General features: G+C 35.5%; 1 protein-coding gene across 1 annotated transcript in view; it reads right to left on the bottom strand.

Annotated features, from left to right (window-relative positions):
• Positions 1-27,347, bottom strand: part of LOC122807194 (aldehyde oxidase 1-like) — a 784,671-nt gene that overhangs the window by 322,344 nt on the left and 434,980 nt on the right. The window contains exons 17-19 of the mRNA XM_044078244.1: positions 16,494-16,663; positions 12,727-12,850; positions 10,292-10,414 (exon numbers count right to left, since the gene is read on the bottom strand). Coding sequence (XP_043934179.1) covers positions 10,292-10,414; positions 12,727-12,850; positions 16,494-16,663 — 417 coding nt within the window. The remainder of the gene's footprint in view (positions 1-10,291; positions 10,415-12,726; positions 12,851-16,493; positions 16,664-27,347) is intronic.

Genomic DNA, 27,347 nt, shown 5'->3' with positions numbered 1-27,347 from the left:
TATTGGTATATGTTAAATATTTCAAAAGAGGAAAAGCATGTTTAAATGAAGTAATGAGATGTTATCAAGAAACAAATATTTTATGGAAAATATAAATTGATGAAATAGAAAATGAGAGGAAAGTGTGGTATAAAATATCATGAAACAATATTATTATGTTTATCCTTGGGTTAAGATAGCAAATGAAAACGTTACAGCAATAAAAGGATGAAAAGCCTGGTGTAATAAGCAAATAAAATGTCAAGATTTTTTATGCAGATTAATGATTAATATACTACCAGTAAAGAGAAATATGCTACATATAAAGCAGTGAAAGAGTTTGTATATATTTTAGTAAAGAAGAAATGACAGACCATGCTTATTTACAATGTATAAGGGTAGCAACATTTTTCTATAATGTGTTGCAGAGATTGTCTTTGTGAGACTTTGGATAAAGGAAAGTATCCCTAAGGTAGTTATGTTCAGAGATTCAGATGACTGCACAAATGTTACATATAGACATGTACATGGACTTGACTAGATGCTAAACATTGTACATGTTGAAATGTCTTAGTCATAAGGTGTATGAGGCAGCAAAATAGTGAATTATATTGAGAGGATCATTTGTTTTTGTCTTCTGAAGTGTGCAAGGATTCTGTGAACTATATTTCTCAAACTTCCACAGAGGAGTTGATAAAAGAATAAAAATTAGTTGAGAGGCAAAGAATAGAAATGTTCTTTGTTTTCTTTTACATTGTTAAATATCAACCATTAACTTTTCCATATCATTCTGATGTTGTAAAATATGAACTGACACCTACATTACTCTCAGTTTTCTTCTTTCACCAGAGTCTTATATTAGAGAATTAGGATATGTGTCAAAATGTTCGAGAATTAGGATGCATGCCAACCCATTTCAGGTACCTCAGTAGATGAAACACATTACACAAAGTTTCTCACATGACTGGACATTTTATAGCCAAAATTCACATCTTTTCAGATAAAGGTTGGGGATCTCTACTGTTATGTATAATTTTATTACTTGGGTTTTAGTCTTCCATGTTCTGCCAGATACTGTCCTATGAAATGATACCATAACAGATTTCGGCATTCTTGAATTGCTTTTTTTTTTTTTTTTTTTGAAATCTAATGGATGGCTTATGGGAGATGAAGTTAGAGTTCAAGGAGTTGCTGTGGCATCATAGACTGTGTGCAATATGTCCCCTGGATCTTAATGAATATGTGACAATTAATTCAGTATTAAAATTAAGAGCAGCTAAGCTTTAAAATAGGCAAGGGATTGACACCTTTGCTGTCAGTACATTGATGGTTTAGACAATAAAGTAGTTTTTACAAAAACTCTTTTTACACAAAATTGTACTTTTAAACTAGTGGTATTTTTCAGTATTTTATTGCATTTGTTATATTTGTTAATCATATTCAAGATGGAATATGGTGCAGTTTCTTTAAGGGTTGATTTTCATGGTGGGTGTAAAGTATTTAAATTTGATGATGTCACTGATATTATTTGTTCTGATGAAGTCTGTTCTTGAAAGACAAAAGTGCTTAACTTTTTATTCATTGGATTTTTGTGTTTTTGCAAGAGTTGTTCTTGTTCTCAAGGTCCATATATGTGCATCCTTTGTGGTGACCATAACAGATTTCTTCAAATGTAAATTCAAAATGTAGCACCTCCTATATAATTATGTAACATACTCTTAGAATGTGACTGAATCAGTTAATATTTGAGTACATATTTTATTTTTAGTTATCCATGTATGATCCCTTACTTCTATGCCAACACTAAAGACATAGCAAACAAAGGTTCTAATACCAATCACAACCATATACTACTAAGAGTTTTTTTCTACTTTATCTGTAAGTTTTATTTATGGTTTTCTTACAAAGATGCAGTAATTTATTTCCCCTTTACTATTCTATTATTATTTCTCAGTAGTAATAAACACACACCAGCATGTGGAATGGTTTTGAGTACTTTTCTATGTCCAGGCACTCAGTGTGAACTTACATGTTTTCGTCTATTGTTGTAGAAACTCATTAAAAAATGTAACTAATTTTAGTCAACAGGACCCTCTTTTAGCAAAGCCACATTAATCATCAGCTAGTAATATTAAATTCTCAGATTATTTATTAAGGAGCTAATTATAAATTCCAAAAGTCTGTATAGAATAAAAATATCTGTGGCTATAAAAGATAATTTTGCTCATAATGCAAAGGAGACACTCCTGAGGCATAAACTTACAACCATGGGTATGCAAAACAAGTGCTTCAAACATTGCATTGTAGAGGATCAAGCTTTATTTTTATGTGTCTCAATCTTTCAGTGGCAAGTTTAATCAATCACATTAACATAACAAATATTTATATAATGAATTACTACCATGATAGGCAATTTTCTTCAGTAACTACTTGATTATTGGTCTGGGGTGAAAATTTTATTTTTCACAATGATTCTCTTTTCTACAAAATGTAGTCCTTAAAAACAAAACATTTATTTCTGGTAGCTGCATCTACAAATATATAAAAGAAAAAGTTGACACCATAAGAATCCATACCAAAGAACAGGACATCAACCTTAGGAAAATGCAATACTGTATCTAACATATAAAGTGGAATGCTCTAAACAAGTCACTCAATGACATATGTGAACTGGCACATGCTAATATTCATTTGGAATTACCTCAGTCTCTCTCCTCCTATTTACAACTTGCCAACCATTTCAGTGAGGCTCATATAAAATATATAGAAACCAAGAATCTTTTCTTCATTTTGTAAATAAGATGAATGAAAGTACTTTTGTTTTATTTTAACAGCTAAATGTTCTTCTGAAAATGTTTTGTTCAGATCCACGCATTGAGTAGGATATTTCAGAAAAATTGTCTAGTATATACAAGAACCTTCCATTTAGATTTTTTTTTGTTTGTTTTAATGTGGAGGTAGTTACCATGCACTGTTTTAAAGGTAAATATTATAAATAGTCAGGCAATTACAGCTTACAAATTGGCCACTGAAATTGTGTTTTAGATATTCTAAATTGCTGTTCTTGAAGTGAAGAATAAAACTGACAAACTAGATAGTCTTTTTAAAGACCTAGAGGAAAAAGAGATGATATAAATACCTACCAGTTTTATGGGAAAGCTCTGAAAGGGTTATTGCAGTAAGTTGAAGTTTATTAAGTAATATGAAAGACTATAAAATACAATGATGGCAGAATACAATGTAGGTGCCTTTTGTGTCAAATGTGTCATTAGCACAAACTGGAGTTTACTTGAAGGACACGCTGAATTAACAAAACTGTGGGGAAAATGTATTTGTAAACAAAAAGAATAGTCATTTAAGAAATGTGGTTGAACAACATGTTAATACTTCAATTAATACAGTGTAATGAAATGGGCATTTGTATGTGCTTTTTACAGTCAGTGTTGGCTGTCCTTCACTTTTCCTTCCACACCTAAATTTCTATCTTGATATCAAGGAATGGCTATACCAAAGCCATTATAGTCCTTGGGCATTGATAAACTGGAAACATTTGGATATGAATGGCTAGACTTACAAAGGGTCTGTGGTAGTTACCCTAATAACATTCTTTTTTTTTCAAAACAGGTTTATTGTTTTAACATATAAGAGAAATATCATAACAATTTTATACAAGTAATTAAAAATAGGTATTATTATAATATTCAACAAAACAACTAAAGTATTTACAAAGACATCCACTACAATCAGATCAATTAATTAAACTAAAATACCATGCTACTGAAATTCAAATTTTTTTAACAAATTTTGTAAATTATCCCATACAATAAAATAAGATGTTTTTCTATTTGTTCTAGTCCTAATTGCGTTTATTTCCATATGGCACACTATATTCATAACATTTTTAAATTCATTGAACGAAGGAGGTGTATCTGACCCTAATAACATTCTATGATCCCACAAACCTATATAATTGTATTTCTGAATATACATTCTATATGGCTGCTTGCATTTGCTGTGGTGGCTTTCATATCAGTAAAACAATGCAGGAAATATTATAGCATGTGCATGAATACACTTATGCTATCAAAAATAAGAACTCTGATAATACATTGTGCAAACACTCCATTAAATGGGAAAAGTACAATAGATAAAATGCATATCAGGAGGTGAGTACACAAATTACTTAAAAAGAAGGGATCTGAATGGTAGATTAAGACTAATGTTGGGAAACAGCCAAGACACAATGACTTCCATCAGTATTTGCAGCTTAGTAAAGTTAAGAAGGATGACATGGATGGTAAATATGACGTCCATGGGATGTTGCCATGTAATTTTTTCTGTTTATTATTTAATATTTTCATTTGTGTCTGAGTGTTTTTCTCACAAAGATTTCTACATATAGAAAAGGGTGCTAAATTAATTTTGTACTAAAGATACTTTTCTGGTTATTTTGTGGCATTTATTAACTTATGTCTTTAATTTTGTTAAGGTTTCTGTTTTTAACTCCATATGTGCAGTTTGGAAGAAAAATCCACAGTCTACTCTTTGTGAAACCAAGGGGGTATCCAACTATGCAAACCTCCATTATACCCTAGCAGCAAGAAAAAAATTATTTGCTAAAATAGTCCCAGCAAATTAGAATAGCATCCCATAAGGAATCAGAAAACAAAAAAAAAAACTTTTATTAGGAAACAAAAAACACCTATCATAAAAGGAATAAATGTGCATCTTTTTTAAGTTATTCAGGCTAAATCAGTTTTCCTGTCATCTATATTCAGGAGTTTATCATATCAAATTTACCTCCTGCATACTTAGCAAAATAGGCTGAGATTGCTTGTTTGTAGTGATTATAAATATTTTATATAGGCTTCATTGAAATGCACAATATATATATATATATATATATATATATATATATATATATATAGACGTATTAAGGATAAAATTGCATAAAAAGGCATTCTTTGTTCCTAAGAATATGCAGCTTTCTGATTAGGAGAATTGAATTTCAAAGTCAGAATGCAGAGGAACCAATACACTGAAAGCAAATGTCCAAAATGCAAAAGAGTGAACAATTAAATTGCAGCTTTTTTTTTTTTTTTTTTTTGCTTGGGGTTGTTCCCTTTACCCTCTCCCCTCCCCACCCACTCTAATAGGCAAGACTTCAACAGACACCAAACTAGTATATACCAACATCATGGAAATACTAAGTCAAGGAATGGAGAAGTCTCACAAAACAAAAGAATCATTCCCAGCATACACTTACAGACAACAACAACTGTGATTTCATATAGAAAACAGCAGTCAGCACTGTGTTCTTTAGCATTTTGTATTTCAGCCATTTGAGGCTCAATGAATTTCGACTTTTTTTTTTTTTAGTGATTGCTCATGCTGCTCAACTCAGTGTTCAGAAAGTAGGGTTGTGTGGGGGTAATACTCCACTAACTCCCTTCTTAATTGGTGTAGGAACTTGCACCCTGGATAAAAAGATTTATTTTAGTTTATGCACACATTGTTTAGACTGTACATGCACACACACATATGTAAAAAAAAAACATTTTTGTAAATGTATGCTCCCAATTACATGGAACATAATACACTCTGTTATAATCTGAGGCTTCTAGTTTAGTGGAAACCCAGTGGAACTTAAAAGCACAATTTAAAATCCATATTGCCTTCAGAATCTGCATGTTACCTGATTTTTCTTAACTGTATGTTTGGTATGGCATTTATCTTAAACTTAGATCTGATAAAGTATATTATGGCATGAAAGTAAACGTTTGATCCTGATTTTATTTTTAACAGGTCTGTTGTATGAATCTATTTAAAACAGTAACATGAAAAAACGATTAACATTATGAAGAAGTAATTACTAAGCCCTGAGGAGGTAATGGGTAGTAATGCTGATGTATGTAATTCATTTTATGCATTTAGTAATTCTTGAATTTTACTGATTAACTGCAGCTTTTTACAAAGTCTGAGTTATACAGAGTTAGAGGGGTGATGCCTTCAGACTCTTGATAGTAGAATGCTAAAGGAAATGCAAGGAACTGACAGCCATATAATAAAATATTAAAATAAAGAAGTTTATTAAATTATGGTAAAGCACTCTCATCTGCTTATAATGTTAATGGACTTCTTCAGAAACAAGCTAAAATAAATTAGCACTTCTACATTTATAGCACTAGATCTAAGACATCATGCTCCTTCTAAAAATTCTTAAAGACACATATGCTAAATAATGTAATACCAAGTCAAGAGATATTGAACCGTGCAAATACATATTAAAACCATACATTAAACCTAGATAAAATAATATAAAGAAATGATGTAGTAAACAATTATTAAGTTAATTTCAAACACTAGATTCAATAAATATTATATCCTCAAGCAAGAAATTAATAAAAACAATGATGAAATTAGTTAACTTAATAATTGTTTACTACATCATTTATTTATATTATTTTATTTAGGTTTAATGTACAGTTTTAATATGTACTTGCACGGAGCAATATCTCTTGACTTGGTAATGCATTATTTAGCACATGTGCCTTTAAGAATTTTTTAAAGGATCTTGACTTCTTAAATCAAATGTTATAAATGTAGGAAAGCTAATTTATTTTAACTTGCTTCTAAAGAAGTCCATTAACATTATTAGTGGACAAAAGTGCTTAACAATAGTTTAACAAAATTCTTTATTTTAATATTTTATTATTTGGCTGTGATTTCCTTGCATTTCCTGTGGCAGTTTTCTGTGGTTCTTGGTGCCTTTTTTACTGCTGATGGTTTTGTTCGGTTAGCAGCCTGCTAAAATCACAGCAACTTTGCAAACAGAATGTGTTGTCCACATAGAACATAAAGAGATCCATGCAGAACAGGGCAATTATAGTATTTATAAAGGAATACTCATTAGGCTGTGAAATTGCCATCCAAATAATTAAACAAACAATATCTTGCAAACAAATCTGTAAGATTAAATCATTTGCCCTGCTAGAATGTGAAGACTTAACTGAGTCATTCCCAAGACAGATCTCTTGTTGATACACTGCATTGCTTATGCCCTGTTATATACGTTATATATACATTATACAAGAGTATGATGCATAAAGATGATAGAGTGGACTATTGAGGATAACAATGAAATTATGTATTGCCACTATTATGCAAGAAGCCCAGGATTTCCACCCAGAATATATACAACAAGATTAAGAGAGAAATTAGAGAAAAGAAAAATACTTTCACAAGAAAAACTGTTAAATGCTTCAAATGAAAATTTGTATTCATTAATATAACAGCTTCATGAAAAACATAGACCAAGAAACCTTGGGCTGTTTGGAAAAAGAAGTGACCGAGGAAGTGCAAAATATAAAGTACAAAACTTAAAGACATTTGAAAGGTATAAAAAAGAAATATGGACATGGGAAAGAAAGATATCAACACAGGTAGAAAAACTTAGAATATATGTAGATAAATATATAGGAAAAGTACAAAATATGCAATTTATTGATTATTCAAAAAGGTTTTATAGAAAACTGGGAAACAGGCAAAAGGAATAGAAACACCACCAAAAAAAGAAGAAAGAAATAGACAGTTTTTGGAGAAATAGCTATGAAGATCCTACGGAACATAACTAAGATGCTGAGTGGAGAGAAGAAATAAAAGAAAGAATAAGAATTTCAAATGTACAGGATATGAAATGGGATGAAGTAACAACCAGAGAAATTGAAACAAAATTAAGAAAAGCTCCTAAATGGAACTCCCCAGGCCCAGATACAGTACCTAACTTCTGTCTCAAACTATTAACATCTTTGCATGAAGATTTAGCAATAAGAGCTATTAAATGCACACCCAAGCAAATGCCAACCTGGTTGAAAACAGGATGAACGATGCTCCTCCTTAAGAGTGACTCTGCAAGATATCCAAAAAACTATAGACTGATAACTTACCTTGCAACGATGTATAAACTATACACTGAAACTGATGCCAACAGTGTTTATAGTCATTTAGAAGAAAACTCAGTCATGGCAACAGAACAAAAAGGTAAAAGGAAAGTCATATGGAACAAATTATCATTTGTTGTTAAATAGAGTCATAATGGAGAAATGTAAAAAGAGGAAGAATATAAGTATGGCATGGACAGACTACTAAAAAAATGACTGCGTCCCATATTCATGGATAAAAGAGTGTTTACAAATGTATAACATACATCCTACTTAGATCAATTACATTAGTGACCACGAAACAGTGGCCAATCACTTTGTGGTTATGCTATTATAAAGGACAAATCATTATCCCACAGATAAAAATTCAAAGGGGATATTTCAGGGTGACTCTTTATCATTGCTGCTTTTTTGTCTTGCTACTAACCTAATAAGCTGTCAGCTTAATAGATTAGGTTATGGCTACAATATGGATCCCAGAAAATAAACCATAAAGCCTTCTCATCTTCTCTTTGTGGATGATTCAAAACTCTATACTTCCTCAGATGAGGAACTGAAAACACAAATGCAAGCAGTCAAACTTTCTCAGTTGTTATAAGAATGTAATTTGGTCTTGATAACTGTGTAAAAGCAACCTTTAAAGCAGGAAAGCTGAAGCACCAAAAAATATCAGTTTGGGACAAGAATGTGATATAAAAAAACTTGAGCAAGAGGGAGTGTATAAATATTTGGGAATTGGTGAAGGATCAACAATAAAACATGAACAGATGCAAATAAGTGTAGATTAGAGTGTAAAGTGTGTGCTGGGTCTTTAAGAAGCATGCCAGACTATGTGTGCACATATAAATTCCAGACATGGAATAGTCAGTAGGTCTCCATAGTAATGTGCTCGTATATAATAAAGCTGTTTGAACGGAACCCACAAAGATTCGTTTATTCGTGTCCTAACACAAAACTGATAGTAAGAAATACTTTCGAAGACTAAAATTAATGCTGAAAGCAGCTCTGACATTTAGGAACAAAATCCAAGCTATAAATCAATTTGCTCTTCCTGTTCTAACTTACATTTTTAGGATGATTGGCTGGCTCCAAAAGGCATTGTCTCAGTTGGACAGGAAAGCAAGAAAAATGCTACACGCTTATCAAATGATTTAGAAAAATCAGTGTATAGTAAGATTATATAGTCCCCATTCTGAAGGTGGTATGGGTCTCCTCAAAATTGATTACATCTATAGATCTGAAATCGTAGGACTGCATGCATAGTTGCTGACCTCACAAGATCCAGACATAGAAAAAGTCTTAAAACATGAGGAGAACAATTCTAAGATTACTTCCCTGCTTAGTTTATCAGAAGTATATCACTGTCAATCGGGAATGGAAATCAAACCAGAAGTAGATAAAAATCAGGCAACAACTGAATGTGTCAAAAAATAAATAAATAAATAAAGAATATAAGCTGAAGGATCAGATGAGAGGGCAAGAAATGTGGAAAATGCATAAATATAGTTGCAAGTACAGAAAACTCCTGGAACAACCTCAGGTCGATCAGGATTTAATGCAGGAATGATTAATTACAAAAGGTTAATACTGACGGCCCAGGGTAGTTGTTGGTTTACAAAATCCATTGAACATGTCAGAGAAAGACAAATACAGGTTTTGTAAAACAGAATTGGAAACTGTCACAGACCTTGTTGCTGGGTGTTTTTCACTCATGGCAGAAGGTGTGCATACTGAAAGGCATAATAATGTGGCAAGACTGCTGCACTGGGGATTTTGCAAACATTATAATACTGAAGTAGCTGAGAAGCATTGGAAACATGAGCAACAAAGCATTATAGAAATGGTGGTTTATATCACATGGGACCATCCATTACCAACAGTTCAAAAATTAGATGCGAGTAAACCAGATACAGTAGTCCATGAAAAGAAGGCAAAATTAGAAGTGATCACTGAAATTGCAACACTCAGGGATTACAGTGTTTTATGTACAGAGAGACACAAAGTCATAAAATACCAGGATTTGCAGGCAGAAACAAGTGCAATGTGGAAGAAGGATACTCAGACAGTTCCAATCATAGTAGGAGCAATGGGTCTTATAAAAAAGAATTTACAGTTGTATTTAGATATGTTACTGACACATGTAACTCCGTATGAATTGCAGGAGTCACTTCTGGGCACATTAAGGGCACTGCAAAGAGCACTTTTGGTTAACATAAAAGATTAAAACAATACTGATTTCATGAACTTTTTAATCATACTTTGACTTACGTATGGGGTCTATTCCCATGATGGTATTAGAAACCGAAAATTCTTGGAGAAATTAAAAAAAGATACAGTCTTGTAATATAGAAGCTGGACATGTTATCACCTACCTCAATGGTTAGAATTGCAGGTGTCAGGTCCTCATAGGTTATCTTTACAGATCTGGCAGCAGCCTTTGCCTGTGCTATTGTTTCAGCAGCGACAGCACAGACAATTTGTCCCACGCATGTCACCTGTAAGGATAAATAAACAAATACTATTCATCACTTTGAAAAGTACATGTTCAGTGTTTAAAACCACTGGTTCTTTGTTTAGAAACATGATCAGGTTTTCTGCAACAACCTGTAAATGAAAGGAAGTAGGCAAGTGCTTTTAAAGGTAAAAAATAGTTGAAAGCCACTAATATAAGACAGATTCTTGCTTTCTATGATGCTGAAAAATGTATTATCAGTTTTAAGATCAGACTACTTCCATTGGAACTACATAAACACACACACACACACACACACACACACACACACACACACACACACACACACACACACACACACACACACACACACACATATGTGTGTGTTTGTGTGTGTGTATGTGTGTGTAGGAAACAGTCATTCTGTCAAACATTTAGAATATTGAGCATTCTGAAGGCCAGCATAAGCACCTGAAAATAGTGTCTGTTAGGAGTAGAACATTTACTGGTAAAATAATAGCATACATAATAACAGAAAAGGAAAGCTGACATTACATTTGTTCATAATAAATATTTCTAAGCTTGAATAGCTATGTGCATTACATATGGACAAATTAACAGCTGTGAGATAAGTAAAGGAGCTGAATATGTACCCGTTAATCTTGGGACTTATTCACTGTTCCAGTCCAACCTGTCTTGTGCATTCTGCCCTGGTGAAGCTCTGGTGATATGATGCCTTTACTTCATGATGCTTTGGAATCTACAGTCAGCCTGCCTTATGTAACCTCTACTATCTAGCAGTACAAATGTTTTTGGAAATATTTGATGAAACTTTCTACCACCATACTAAACTTCAAACCAGTGACTGATAGCATTTGCTTCCTGTCACTTTAAGGCAAGTGGTCCTTAGGGTCAGCATTAACTTTTCCAAACTATAACACATGAAAGTAGTTTGACCTGAAAGATGCAGATGTTATTAATAATATGAATGAATATGTCTGGTCACTCGTGCTATATAATGTCACCTGTTCAATGCACTAACTGAAATATGCTTTCCATCAGCCCACTTTGCTTTTTGACAATCTCTTAATAACCAAGGATGCCTCTGACAGTAGCCACCATACAAATGTATTATCTGTTATCCATCTTTTTGGAACATACTACTCACAATTTATCAAAACACACATCTTCAACACAAAACTGTCTGAAACCCTAATAAAATCACAGTTTGTCAAAAATGAAACAGCTCATTTTTTCTCTCAACTTATTATTACTGATTTTATATTTATGGATAATATATACAATCCCAACATAGCCATTATGAAAAGATAAAAATACACAAAATTAATTATACAATAAATAACTTCAGAAAATATAAAGAAAAAATTTAATAATATGATAAGTAAGCAGGTAAATTAACAAGCCAACACTTTGTATAGGCGAATAAAAGGTGATAAATGAAAACTTATATGGACATCCTGGATAACAATATGTAGGAAAAAGAAACAGCTAGCTAATTCTTTGATCACTAATCAGTAAATAAATGTACTAAATATGTTAATTAGTGACCAGCTGCATATAGAAGAGTCACAAATGGCCTCAGAGTAAAAAATACCACAAGGAGATACCAAAATAGCCTTCATCTTGATATCTTTGGTCCACCTTGCTGAAGATAGCCTGGAATATTCTTATGTAAAAGGAGGGCAGGTCTGCCAGTTCAGACAGCATTCTTTCTTCATTTTGGACCACATAACTGTCATCTATCCACAAAGAGCAAGTACAACATGTATCACTCTGTACACTAACCAATCTCCATGCAAGTCTCAATATCATGCAGTCTACAAACTTTCTTCTCCTTTACACCTTTCACATCTTCCACAAAAGTTAGCTCTTTACTATTACAAATTGCTATCCTTTCCCTGAAGGGCTTTAACAATGTTCCCACTAACATACCCCTTGTAGTGTACTTGGCCAATGTCACAGACACTGCTGTATTTCCTAAATGCTTACTCACCTTTTTATACATATTCCTTTGTTATTTATCATCTTTTCTCATTCCAGTCACTACAACCCAAAGTTCAGTTGTTCCCAAAGTCTCTGTGTCATATTACTATGAAACTGTAATATTTTCCATTATTGACTGACATGTAAGCCTCAGTACTTTAACACAAAAAAATGTGAGGGATAAGCAAAAGTATTAGACAAAATCAGGAATGTTCAGCAAAAATCAAGGAGAGTTGAGAAGCATGCCTTAGAAATCTAATCTGTTAAACAGTCACACTGGAATAAGGGTAAAATCAGCCAAAAGTAACACACATGAATTTATAAGATTCCTGTTTACAGCTGATTACTGACCTCATTTTCAGCAAACAGCTTCTCATCATCAAATAAAAATCTTGTGTTGTTACCAGGGACATCATCGGCTGTTATGACTGCATGCACACCGGGCATCTGGACTGCTTCTGTTTTATCAATGGAGCTGCAGGCCAAAGACAAAGTTGCAATTTTATTGTATATTTTCTAGAAATAAAATGTAATAAAGCATGTATAAGTTTTCTGAGTTCACCTTTCAAATGTCAGGCTGTATTACTATACATGACCAATATCCCCCAAAAACCATGTTGAAACTGTAAGAAGTATAATTACATTCCCATACAAAATCAAGACTAAACATAGTAACACTGGAGTCTGTACTAAGTCCAAGATTATTATACCTCAGTGTCTTTCTCTTACTCTAGAGTATACAGTTATATTATATAAGTAGTAGAGATATGGGGGCACAGGCCCTCATGACAAGGGATGATGCACTGGAGCCCTTGTTAAAACCCTTTTATGGCACTACAGTGAGGCATAAAATTCACGTTACTTACTTGCCACTTCATTTTTACATTGTGAACTTGTATGACTCACAGTTATGGCCTTTAACCTTTCAGTAGGTAGTGTTCAACACATTGTTATTGTCAATGTCTTATCTTGCAGGCTCTTAATGACTTTCTTTTGCACACAATGATAACTACTCCCTGCTACCTCCTCGCGGGAACACAGTGTGCAAGGTAAGATAGAGATAATAACTAGTCCTGCTATGTTCTCAAGGTTATGCAGTGTGAAAGGTAAGAAGTAGATAATAACTACTCCCGCTATGTTCTCAAGGTTATGCAGTGTGAAAGGTAAGACGTAGATAATAACTACTCCCGCTATGTTCTCAAGGTTATGCAGTGTGAAAGGTAAGACATAGATAATAACTACTCCCGCTATGCCCTCAAGGTTATGCAGTGTGCAAGGTAAGAAGTAGATAATAACTACTCCCGCTATGTTCTCAAGGTTATGCAGTGTGAAAGGTAAGAAGTAGATAATAACTACTCCCACTATGTTCTCAAGGTTATGCAGTGTGAAAGGTAAGAAGTAGATAATAACTACTCCCGCTATCCCTCAAGGTTAGAAGTGTGCATGGTAAAATGTAGATAATAACTACTCCTGCTATCTCTTCATGAGTAGAATGTGCATGCTAAAATGTAGGTAATAACTACTCCCTCCTACCTCCTCGCGGGAACACAGTGTGCAAAGTAAGATAGAGATAATAACTACTCCCGCTATGTTCTCAAGGTTATGCAGTGTGAAAGGTAAGATGTAGATAATAATTACTCCTGCTATGTTTTCAAGGTTATGCAGTGTGCAAGGTAAGAAGTAGATAATAACTACTCCTGCTATCTCTTCATGAGTAGAATGTGCATGCTAAAAGGTAGGTAATAACTACTCCCTCCTAACTCCTCGAGGGTATATAGTCTGCAAGGTAAGACAGAGATATTAACTACTCCCTCTACCTCCTCGAAAGTATACAGTGTACAAGCTAAAACATAGGTAATAAGTACTACCTCCTCGAGGATACACAGTGTGCAAGGTAAGACAGAGATAATAACTACTCCCACTACCTCCTCGAGGGTATACAGTGTACAAGCAAAAATGTAGATAATAACTACTTCCTCCAACCTCTTTAAGGGTACACAGTGCAGGGTAAGACATAGGTAATAACTACTCCATCCTACCTCCTCGAGGATACAGAGTATCCAAGGTACAATGTAGGTAATAATTACTCCTGCTATCTCCTCGTGGGTACACAGTGTGCAGTGCAAGCCACAGAGAATAACTATTCCTGCTACCTCCTGGAGGGAATATAGTGTTCTTTTGATTTACATTTTCAAGTTTTTCTACTTCAGCCTCAGTTTGTTCACAAGTTTCAACAATTTCTGAGAATAGTCACCTTGTAAAATTACCTGCCCTATATACAAGTTCTGCCATATGAATTTCATCATAATATAATTGCTGCCCAGTATTGACTACGATGGATGATTTAATGAAATAGACTGACAAAACTTGGTGGGCAGGTCATTTAGTTTTCCTACAGTATACAACCATAGTGCAAGCTTAGGATATACATAATAAATTTAGTAGGCCAGTCAGCCAATCACTATAAAGATCGTAGCATCATAACAAGTAATCTGATGTACCAGAGAATGACACAACTTGTTTGTTTTTTAATTTGCATTTTCATTAGTAAAACTATTATTTATTTATTCCTTTCTTAATTTTATTTATTTATTTACATTTGATATCTGGGGAATTCATTTAGAGTGAATACCTTTTGCAGTGATTACTCAGGCCCAAAAAACACAATGCAAGATTAGCAAACTGCGTTAATATGCATAAAAGCAAAAAAGAAAAAACATGACATCTGAGTGTTATATTAATTAACATTACAATTATACACAGAATGAATGAAAAGTTTTTATAGTAGCATTTTGAAACATAAATGTACACAGAAATACGTGGACCCAGACAGGCACAGACACACACACACGCGTTGTGCACACACGCAGAAAGACCCTAGATCAACAGTGTGATAAAAACATATATCTGGTTACACTTTCTCTATATTTTTAATTGGCATTCTTGGTGTATCATAAAAATAGCATATGTATACCTTTAGTGTAAAGTCAACAGTTTATCTACAGCCTTGGCACATCATCAAGGCTACTACATTTCTCCCTAAACCCACCATCAGTGTTATATTTTATAAAAACAGAATGCAAATGTTACATATTTTACACACAAAATAGACACTGACATCCCTAAGATATCCAAACCCCCTCAAAACAGCCCCCCAACACAACTCTACATTTAATTAAAAAAGGACAACAAAATAAGATAAATTTAAATAGGGGTCACATTTTCCACTTACCACAATATAAAAAAATGTTACATTATATTACAGACTTAAGTGGCCATATCACTCCATTACCCATTTAAAAGTGACAGGGTTCTGATAATTATCTTTAACATAACATACATACATACTTTACAAGTTCATATTTTCTGTTCCTGCAAACTGCATTTGTTTTCTGCACTGTATCTCCATAAAAACAAATGTCAGGCATTTATTTAATAATGTAAACAGATGAGTAATAAATTCAATAGAACACTGTAACAGTAGATTATCTAGAAGTTTCTCAGAATGCTGATTAAGAATATAACTAAAACAGTTATTATATACGAGGAGATCTACATGATCTTTGAAGTATCACCTATACTTTCCTGGTTTATATTCTCTAACACTGATCTCACTTTTGGCATTGCAAAACTGCATTTTCTTTTCTGCACAGTATCTCCATAAATCCAAACATTAGACATTTAGTAAATAATGTAAATGCAATAACCACAATGGAGCAAAAGTAACAGCAATTTATCTGGAATCATCACTGAATGATCAAGCACATAACTAAAACAGCATATGATAAAATGTAGCAAAAAGCTACCAATAGGAAATGCAAATGTGCAAGAAGAACAAAGCCCCTTAAATCACTTTGTTAGTTTGCCCCACTGTTCTTAATTATTACAATGACTACTAAGGCTGTAACATTAAAACTTAAACAGGAAATCATTTTTTTAACATTCTCATGCTCAGTTTTCCATGGGTCATACTTTTCCATTTCCACACTTCTATTCTTTTTCTTAGGCAGGTGGAATTGCAATACGCCATCATTTTTCTGCAAGTCAAACCTTGGTGTAGCAAATGTAACATGTTATCTCATGAGTAGTAGTAACAAGTAGTTTTCCTGAATACATACATGATCTTTGCATACATCCTTGTGCTAGTGACCATAGCTAGAGCCAACTCCCCATCCAGGCTAGGAATATCGTCACAGTAAACAGCTTCTCCAGTAGCATGAATAAGAGCTGACTGATGCATTATGGGACGTCCCACCAAATCTTGAGATAACTGACCAGCTGCGACCTCCTGTCAAAAAAAAAATATGAAACAAATTACCTTTTTTAATTTGTTATAATTCTTTATAGCCTTCAGTAAAATCCTCAGTAAACAACATATTGCATGCATTTACTAATTAGAAGGTTGTCTGCAATGATTACTTTTAAGTTTTTCTTTATCTTGCTACATGTGTCATACTTCAGTTATTCATAATGTGCGTGCACAGATACAGTAAATAAGCACTCACCACAAAATTTGTGATGAATAACTTCTGATTGGTAGTTACCTTTAGTGACATAATACATAGCTGCTGAAGGTATAGTAATTGATGCATTTCATTGAATAGCTGCTGACCCCACGTGTAAAAATGGGAAAAGGGGTTGTGGATGGATGGAAAGACTGAATAGCTGCTATCCATAAAACTCGTCTGCTGATATGACCCTTTTAGTAAATTGTCTGATTATTACTGAATTTCCTCATTTAATGTGCAGCAGGCATAGACTCTGTTGTAATCTGAGATAATAAACCTCCCACAGCAGTTCACACTGTGATCTCTTTGAAGATTATGAGGATATGTTACAGTCAACATTTTGGTTGCTTAGTGTTCTAGTTTTGTTTTTTATATATATATATATATATATATATATATATATATATATATATATATAGATATATAGATATATATATATATAATTAAAATATGTATTTAATAACCACAAACAAGCTTCACCTGACTAGTGTACAAACCACAAAAATAAAAAAGCTAAAAATCAACAATATGGACCTGCCCTTCCTTTAATGAACAACTTTTCCCCTCTCAGTTAAACAGTTTCATTTGTTTAAGACTTAGTATGGCATTTATAGTCATTAGAGGAATGCATTAAGGCAATCCATGATGATGAATGAGTACAGCAAAGCCATGATTCATAGAGGCTACTTACCCTAACAGACAACACCGGTGAATGAGCATAAGCAAATGAAGTGATAATGAGATGCAAATGAGAAAATATGTAAAATGACTTATGGTAATGAAGCAGTTTCCCACCTACTTGTAAATCATAGTCTTTGAGGCTTTTCCTGCAAGTTCATTATAAAGGGCAGAGTCACACCTTTTCTCTCTATTTTGCAATCTGTGGTGATGCTGTCACTTGCTGCTAACCTTACTATTTCTTGGTGTGAGCTGCTTGTCTTGGCTAAACCAAAATGTCTTGTATCCAGTGGCATTTGCCTGCCAAGAAGGTGAGGATATAGGCAAAGGATAACTCACAATAATTTTGCCAATCAGAAGATACTCGACAGTTTCATATTTGATAGGGGTATTGCAAAGGTCTTAGTGAGTATGTATGGCCCCCACAGGGGCACTGGGAGAATGTGTGGACTTCCTATCCCTGTTGATACAAAGGTATGCATAGCCCTCACTAGAATTGCCAAGAGGATCTTCCAGATGCAGACTAGTGAAATGTTTGGTATGTCAGAGGTTTCTGCATCGAGGATACTCTGGCAGTCCCTGGATGTACTCTTGGCACATGTGGATCAGTACATTTATTTCCTGGTGTCACTTAAGGACCAAGCCCAGACTATATATGCTTTTTATGGGGTGACATGTTTCTGTGAGGTACTCAGTGCCACATATTGCACCCATTTTGCAATTAAGACCCTATGTAGTCCACGGAAGAAGTGGTACCACAATATGAAGGGCTACCATTCCATTAATTCCCAGGTAGTGTGTGATTCATGGCATCGCATTACCAATGTCTCTGCCCAGCATTCTAGCACTGCACAAGCTGGCACACTAGCACACTCTACTGCCTCTTCCTGTATGGTAGGATGCAAATTGTTGGTAAGTGGAATAATATTTTTTTCTATTTTATTTAAGTAGTTATTCATGGTAATATAGAGTATAGAATACTAAACCACTTTTCCTTGTTTTGTCCCCCCCCCCTTTCTATCTCTCTTTTTTTCCTTTCAGGTGATGCTAGATAACCACTGGATCCATGACTCATGACACCAGTGAGAAATCCAAGTGAAGCTGCAGAGGGCAACTTCATTATAGCTCTGTTCCAGACCTTTATTGTCATTATGAGGGTCTTTGTTCCTTTAAAGCGTCACTTTAGGTGCCTAGATGAGTCTGAGGGTGCCCCTCAGTATAACCCAGCTACTGGATGCAGGATATTTATTGCATGTTGTATTCTACACAAAATGAATATATGCTGGTCTGGTAGAGAAGTGACTATGCTTTCACTGCAGCTCCCACTTCCAGTCCTGCTATGAGTAATGATGACCAGTCAGTGGTAGTAGTAAGGGACCACATGTGGCAGGCTTATGCACAGCATGCAGCTGCACAGATAAAGAGACAGCATCTTGTTCAGAGCTATGAATCATGATATTCAGGTTAGTGTTGCTTTTCTTGTAAAAAACACACATTGAGTATAACTGATACATGCAGTGATGTCATAGGGCTATGTTGTATGGTGTATGGTCTATTATCACTATTCATCAGACATTCCTTTTCATCTTTAAATAATTAATCCAAAAACGATAACCAGAGAGAGGTAACCAGTATGCTCACAGAAATCCAGTCTTGTTAGTAAAATAAATTTGAGTCTTTATTTACATGTACAGGTAAGCGCTTTCACTAACCGCTTCTTCAGACCTTAAAAGTTTCTCTCTCCACAAACATTTGCTTATATACTTGTCATGTGATCATCATTAATTAAACAATTTACTTCTTAAAAGCACACATCTAACTATTAACCTTTTTAAAAATACATTTTTAAAAAACACTGAAATAACATTCCTACTTAAAAAGACTTCTTAATTAATATTTATTTTATTTCACAACAGGTGCTCAAATTAGTGTTGGAAAAAGTCATGTCTGAGTACTCACTGTCTCCTGTTCAGTAATGAATCATAAAATGAATAATCACATATTTAACTGTTTTGCACAGTAAATTCTGCTGAGAGTTGTAACTAAGCATGCATGTGCTAAATGTCCAGAAGTGGTACAATTAGGAAAATGTAACACTTTATTATTTAAAATGGGTTCATATCTTGCAATTGAATAAAAAGGAACTGAGTGCCTTCTGTGTGGAGTCTGCATGTCCTCCCCACGGTTGGGTGGGCGTTCAAAAGACATGCGTAAATGGGTGTGCCTTCATTGAAGGTTGAACCGTTCATCAAAATCTATTGCCAGTCATTAGCGGACAGGAGTTCCACTGTGGCGACCCCCAACCGGGAAAAGCCAAAAGACAACAACATTGTTTTTTATGTTATGCAATGTTTCCTTAATTTGAACTTTGTTGTCTGTTGAGGCACTGAGCATCAATTTATTTTGATTTGTCATGCACAATATTTTGTATCCTCAGAAACAAAAACATCTTAATTTGTACAGTGGTGAGGGGAAATTGGCAGCAGTTTTTGTTTACCTGCCAGGATACTCATTTTAATCTTAATTTTCTTATTAGTGTTTCCCTGAATAGTTGTGTATTACTACTTTTAAGTTGTAGGTATTTGCTAGCTGTAACAATAGTAATGCATAGAGCAATAATGGTGTTAATCACTGAAATATGATATTATGACATACAGCTTTACTTTCCACATTTCCATTAGGTTTTAAGCAGTACCATTACAGGAATGAAATGATTACAGTTGAGAAGTGTCCAAAGAGCCCCTTCCCTTTGAGTTAAACATTGTCATGTGTGGTGAAGGTCAAATAGCAAGTGACAGAAATGTTACACTTGAATCACAAACAGTCAAGGTCAAGGTGCCATACACATCTCCTAAAGACAGGCTAGGTGATGGTGCAAAGCTTTTTGAAGGGGGGTGGGCTTTCATGAGAGCTGGATGGTGAATTGGTCAGACTTTGTGACTTACTTGATGCAGGTGATCCAGCAGACACTGATCGGACTGTTAATAGTGGACCAGGAGCAAGACCTTGAATGAGAGGTTCTGCTAGGTATAGATAAATCCTAAAGTGGCCTGCATAAAGTCTGTTGTGCTTATTCCTCCAGACTAATTACAAAACTTTATTGAGAAGCAGTTGTAGTCTTATGTGATCTGCCCCTGTGTGTTCAGAAAGTACCCTGCCCTCTTCCCCTTCTGAGATTGACTCCTACTTGGGTCTACTAAGTTCTAACTAATGTACGAATGGAGGTGGCCATGGATGCTTGTTGTGCCACCATTCTAAGAATCAATGTGATCATAGCATTATCCTTACTCTGCACCACTTCCATGTAGTGCTGGAAATCCTCACATATTCATGGTGGACTCTTACTCCCTTCCAGCTGTCCCTTTGTGCCAGCATTCTGAGCTCTAACAGTGTCACAGTATATTTGCTGCTGGGCAGTCCATGCTTGTGTGTTTTCCTGGGCTAGATGTAATAAATTCCTGCACCTGGCTCCCCTTCATAAAGGTGTCACTGTGGACACTTTTACCTCCAACTTCTGCCATCATCTTAAAAGTGTTCATCTGGGTTTGGAGATACTGGTGTAGAGATGCAGGGGTTTTCTCTTAGTAAAGCCAGAGTGAAATGTGCTTAACTTTGTGATGCACTGTCACTTCCTACAGAGTTTTTAGCATGCTGTGAGGTGTGAGATCCTGACATTAAACTTGGGGATTGTGTGCCACTTCCTCAGACTGTCTCTTAAATGCAACTATGTTTTCATCATCATCATCACCATCTTATTCAACAGCCATTCTGCTGGTGCTATCTTCCAAATTTATTGGTATAGTGCAACAGTTAGTTTCCACTGCTTACACTGTATGCTGAGTAAGGACGTGTGGAGGACACTTACCATGCACACTGCCATCATTGTCATCTGTGCAGCTGTGGAAGGTTCACCTATTAATAGTAACTATAATAACAATAGTGATTATGGTGTGTTAAATGTAATCATTACAGCTCAGCATTCAATATTTGTTAACTGTTTTTAAACCATCCTTCCTATACAGATGGTTGCTGCTGTTGCAGATGTTGGTGATAGCCAGTGTCGACAACACCTCTGATTATTTCAATGCCATCATCTTCTGTGTCAGTCATCTCCATGAATGCAGAGAAGGTATCCCTCCTTTGCTCCCACCCCCAGTACTGGTAAGGGCAATTGCATTCTGCCTTGCCTTGGTTTAGAAGTCCTACCATATAATATGCCTTCTTCTTGCACTGTGTGTATGGTTTCTTCTGTCAACTGTATAATGCCCATTACAACTTGATTCCAGGCTTTTGCCCACTCAGCTTGTTTGGGCACCACTTTACCAAATGGACATTTGCCATATGTCTTAAGGGCTGCCATGAGGAATAAGGTTTTCCCTCATGGCTGATGTTGTTCTTATTCCTCATGGCTGATCTTGTCCTTTCTCTGCCTTGAGCTGTTGTTCTGCATCATTACTGCACATAAAAAATATGCCACAATCGAATAACACAACAATGAAAACATGCCTGCCATCCTCAAGAAAACAACACAGGGGACACAAGCCCCATAATTATATTCACTCACAGAGTCTCAGCCCACCCAAGTAAAGTTTGCACTATCAAGAATACATTCATAATAGTAAGGAAATAAGTTTGTTAACAGATCCATCTTTCCCCAAACCCCTACCATTTTGTTGTAGTCGTGATACTGTCATTTTTTCATTCATTAGTGAGACTCAGAAATCTCCAAGACACATGAATGTTGAGCCAACAAAACATCCTTGCCACTTCAGTACTTCACAATTAAATCACTGCATTCTATCATGTATGCATATTCACTTAATTACAGAAAAGCAAATGATTTTCTCAGTGATCACTAATCATTTTCACTGCTGCTGTAATAATTTTCTATTTAATAATGGCATATTTACAGCATTCACCAAAGCCATTATACTATCCCCATCATATGGATAAAACAAAATATTTCTTGAAGTGAACTTAATAATCTTTTTGAATTGGGTCATATTAATTTGCAATATTTCAATAATTTTTTTCTTACTTTAAAAAGTCTGTGGTTTCCCAAGTCATTTACTGCATAATCTGAATAATTACAAGTTAATTTGGTGGTGTTAAAACTTAATCATTTAAGTACAGGTTCAGGGTCATTTACATGTTTTGTATGCAAAGCAAGTCTTTTTATGTTTATCTCTATGAATCACAGTAATACAGAAATGTGTACAGCAACTTATTCTTGTAATTAGGTCTCTGCTAGTCTTGAATGTGGACTCAGGTTTGCACTGGGGAAAGCAGCGAAGTCCACAACACTCCTCAGCAGTCCCCAGCCTGATTTAAATACGAGCAGATAGGCTCAGTTATTCTCAAAACTAACCCTGATTAGAAAAGGCAAAACAGAGTCATAAGCATTTGAATTTGCAGAATTAAGAATTATAATCCCTGCCCATCTAACATCATTTGGCACACCTTATCACCTCAGAGCACTCAGCATTTACTCGAAGTTGGTACTCACACACGCAAGCATATTTATTTTTGCAAAATGCTCCCCCCAAACATAAATAAACAAACTAAATAAATAATACTGCTGCTATACTGCATGAAGCATGTATAAATGATGTTCAGGTGTAATCAAAGTAATTCACAGCAGCAGCAGCAATTGTAAGGAAGATAAAAATGATGATTTCATTAATGACTTTTATATACCATATACATGAAATGTGAATGTAGACCTTCAAAAAACATATAGATGTCAATGCATTTTTGAAATAAAAAACTTCCCAGTAATAACATCACCTGGACTAAAGATCCTGCTGGTTAACTGGATTTAGTTAGGGTGATGCTACCGCCCAGAGGGAGTTGTTCTAAACTGTGAGCCACAGCTCTGCTCATGCTTTATTTATTCTGATATTGGCACTTCAAATGATGTCATCACAATGAAAACATGATGCCATGCTCCAAGCTAGTCAGATAAGGAGACCAAAACAATCCGCTACCTTCAGAGCAATTCACACTTAAGCACCAGGGGTGCATTAAGGGTAATGAATGGAAAGGAAATAGACATCTGTCAGGAGTTGGGTGACCTCCTGTTATCTATGACAGGAACCCCTAACTCCGGTCACTAGATACATCACCTACAGACATGTACACCTGACCAGTTGACCAGGTGGGTTGACCAAGAAGTGCAAGAAGGACAGAGTTCTATATGAAGTATTATTTTTTTTATCTTTTTTGGTCATATTAAACATAGGATTAAAAATAAATTAGAAGAAGGTTGCATAATTGAATGTATTTACTAGAAGAATTATGTGGAACTGTGAATATTTTATTTATTTTAATTACATACTTTACATTTGTTTACCAGGAAAGTCTGATTAGACAGAGGTCCTTTTTCAATGGAGGCCTGGGGAGAATAGCTCCAGTACAAACAAATTAGAGTTTAACAAACATGCAGTAAGAATACAGAAGTAGTAATTACAGACAACACATAAGTTGTCCCGGTCCCTTTTAACAATGCACATTGACACCAATAGATATTTGATGACCTTTATTAAATTCAAACAAAATCAATAACTTTATTCAGGAATAGTAACCCATAAATGTAATGTGACATTCTTTTTAGAATTCATCAAGTCAGCGTACCACTCAAGCTGTCCGAATAAGCAGGGTCCATACCCACTTACTTATTCTTATCAAGCAGTGTCCTGCAGCTCACTTGATCCCAAAACTCAATACCAACAACATCATCACCAAGAGAGAGAACAGAACAGGACAATCCTGCCCCTCTTCTCCGCACTTCTCCCCCTATAACATTTGATAATCTGACCAATTAATTGACAAAGAAAATAAGGGGAGGGAGGGAGGGTTGCAAACTCATGCCAAATGTGACACCACTTCCTTCACTGCAGAAGTATTAAAAATAGACCCCACCACAAACCTTCCTCACTTCCTCCACTCCACCACAATTAATCCATTACCACCCAAGGCCTAACCAACCTAACTCTAAACCTATACTTAACCGTTATATCTTTCCGTACTCCTCCCCATCCCCAGTACACTTATTCTACCCTACTAAAATGGTTCTGGACAAATTAGTTTATCCAAACCTCATTTGTCCCGGCCCCTTTTAATAATACACATTGACACTAATAGATATTTGATGACCTTTATTAAAACAAAACCAATAACTTTATTCAAGAACCGTAACCAGTAAATGTAACTGTGACCTCCTTTTTAGAATTCACCAGGGCAGTGTTGTCCAAATAAGCAGCGTCCATACCCATTCGCTTATACTTATCGAACAGCGTCCTGCAGCTCAGTTGATCCCAAAACTCAATATCAACAACACCATCACCAAGAGGGGGGACAGAAGAAGGCAATCTTGTCCCTCTTCTCCACCAACCAGCCTGACCCCAGACTGTTTCCCCTTTTCTACTCAAGCACTTTCATCATTCCTTCTAAAAATAATCTCAAATCGATAATAAATAAATCTAGGCCAATGTCACCCAAATGCACACCATCAGGTCTAAACCAAATCAAATCCTGTCATCAAAATCATGGTGTTCAATCATGTACATGCCCAATGCTCCTAACTGTACCACCAACCTAGGATTAACAGCCCTCCGAGTCCACTCTACAACATGAAAACTAACAGTATTCCTCCAACTCAAGCTTGGCACTTTCTCCGACCATACTATACACATTCCTTGGCATAATGTTTGCAACATACACAAATCCTCCCTTATCTTATCTACCAATTGCTTCCTAGGAATTATTCTCAAGTTGTTACCACCTAAGTGTATCACCAGTATTCTCGGTAACCCTAACTGCCAATTTAACATTTCAACTTCATGCATCAATTGAGACCACCTAAGACTTCTAATCCCATGCCAAGTAACTGACCACCCTGATTGAGACAAAGCCAAATTCTTTCTATCCATCCTAACTTCTGCCCTTTTCTTCTCCTAGTAGATATAGGAATGGCCCAGGATGAAAATCTGGTTTCCTGATAGAGAAAAAAACAAAAAAAAAAACAAATTAATACCATTAAGCTATTATCTAATATAAGCTAAAAAGGCATTAGAAGACTAACTCCCCTCCCTTCTAATAACCTCAGTGGATCTGCCTTCCCTTGCCAAGTCTAAAGCCCTCCCAATACAAAAAGAATGGGCTGCAAACATTTTGGCTGGAAAACCCATACAACGAAAAGCCCTTCTTATTATCTGTACAATCTGACTACTTGTTACCATCCCTCCAGCTCTCAAACAAAAAAACAAATCATGAGGACTCCCATCCTGTGTCTGTATAAGCTGTGTGGTCCAACCTACCAGACAAAGCCCTACATTCCTATCTTTTTTCAAAAATATCACTGCACCTTTTCCCCAACTGATCAGTTTTAGACCTCCATAACACAATGTGAGCCGCCCCTGAACATATCATTGCATCTCTCCAAACAGCATCTCCAATCTAGTTGTCTTCATCTGCAAACCCCTCACAGCTGCCATATTATCTGAATGGAAAATTACCCTCTTTCCCTTTAGTTTCTCCCTCCAAACTACTGAAGCTACATCAATTGGCATTAACTCCAAAAAAATGCAACATCCCTCTTCTACTCCTCCTTCCAGTCCAATGGCCATTGTGCCAAAAAACATTCACTTGCAAAAAATGCTCCCATTCAAATACCTTCTGCTGAATCCATAAACAGCTGCAGCACCACTAGTCCAACCCAACCTGTCTGCCAAAAAGAAACCTCATCAAACTGCTTCAAAAAAGATAACCAAAGACCCAGGTCAGCCAGTACCAACTTGCTAATCCTAACCCAATGGTGTTTACCCTTTCCTCCTTTCAATAAAAAGGCTGCTGACCTGCAAAATTTACATCCCGGATCAAAAGCCTGACATGCAAAATTCAAAAGCCCCAAGAGCTCCATGACCATTCAAATGCATACTTTGGCCTTACACATCACTACCCCAATCTGCTCCTTAAATCTGACTATATTATCCATAAGCAAGCAAAATAATCCACATCCTGCATCTACTAACAAACCCAAAAAATCCAAAGCTTTAGCTGGACCTTCCAACTTGTGCCAGGCCAATGAGACCCCTAATTCATCACACATCCCCAGGAATTCCTGCAATCCATCATACACTCCCTCAAATTCCTCATCCACTAAGAAAAAGTCATTTAAATAATGTACAGTCCTCTGTGTAAATACCCACTGCTGCCCCACCCAATGGAAAACTGTACTAAATTTCACAAAAGTAGCACAGGTTTTGGAGCATCTAATCAGCATAGCCTTATTGAAATAAAATGTACCTCCTACTACCATGTCCAGTAAAGGTCACTCTTCCTCTCTTACTGACAGCAAGCAAAAGCAGATTCAGTATCCACCTTACTAACCATGGATCCTTAAACCCCCGGATACCCTTCACACCATCATCCAAAGATCCATAACTGACTCTAGCATCCTCATCTGAAAAAGTCATTCACCGAACTCCCTGCCAGATACAATAAATGGTGAATCAACCTAAATTCGCCATCCACTTTCTTTGGAACCAAACCCGATGGAGAAATCTTAAAACTTTGAAAAGGAGGGTTATCAAAAGACCCCAGCACCCTACCCACCTGTTGCTCCTTCTCTACTAAGCACAGCAAAATATCCTCCTTACCCTTTACAGATCACAGATTCCTACAAACCACCCTATCCCACCCACCCTCAATTTAATGGAAAAACCCCAAGAAAAACCTTCAATTATTTCTTCTTTAAGACAAGCATCAGGAAATCCCTAGAATATC

The sequence above is a fragment of the Protopterus annectens genome, chromosome 7.part0 (assembly GCF_019279795.1).
Source record: "Protopterus annectens isolate FY-2018-M chromosome 7.part0, PAN1.0, whole genome shotgun sequence".
In the NCBI taxonomy this organism is placed as follows: Eukaryota; Metazoa; Chordata; order Ceratodontiformes; family Protopteridae; genus Protopterus; species Protopterus annectens.
The sequence above is the reverse complement of the archived record's forward strand: the minus strand, read 5'-3'. Positions and strand labels throughout refer to the sequence as shown.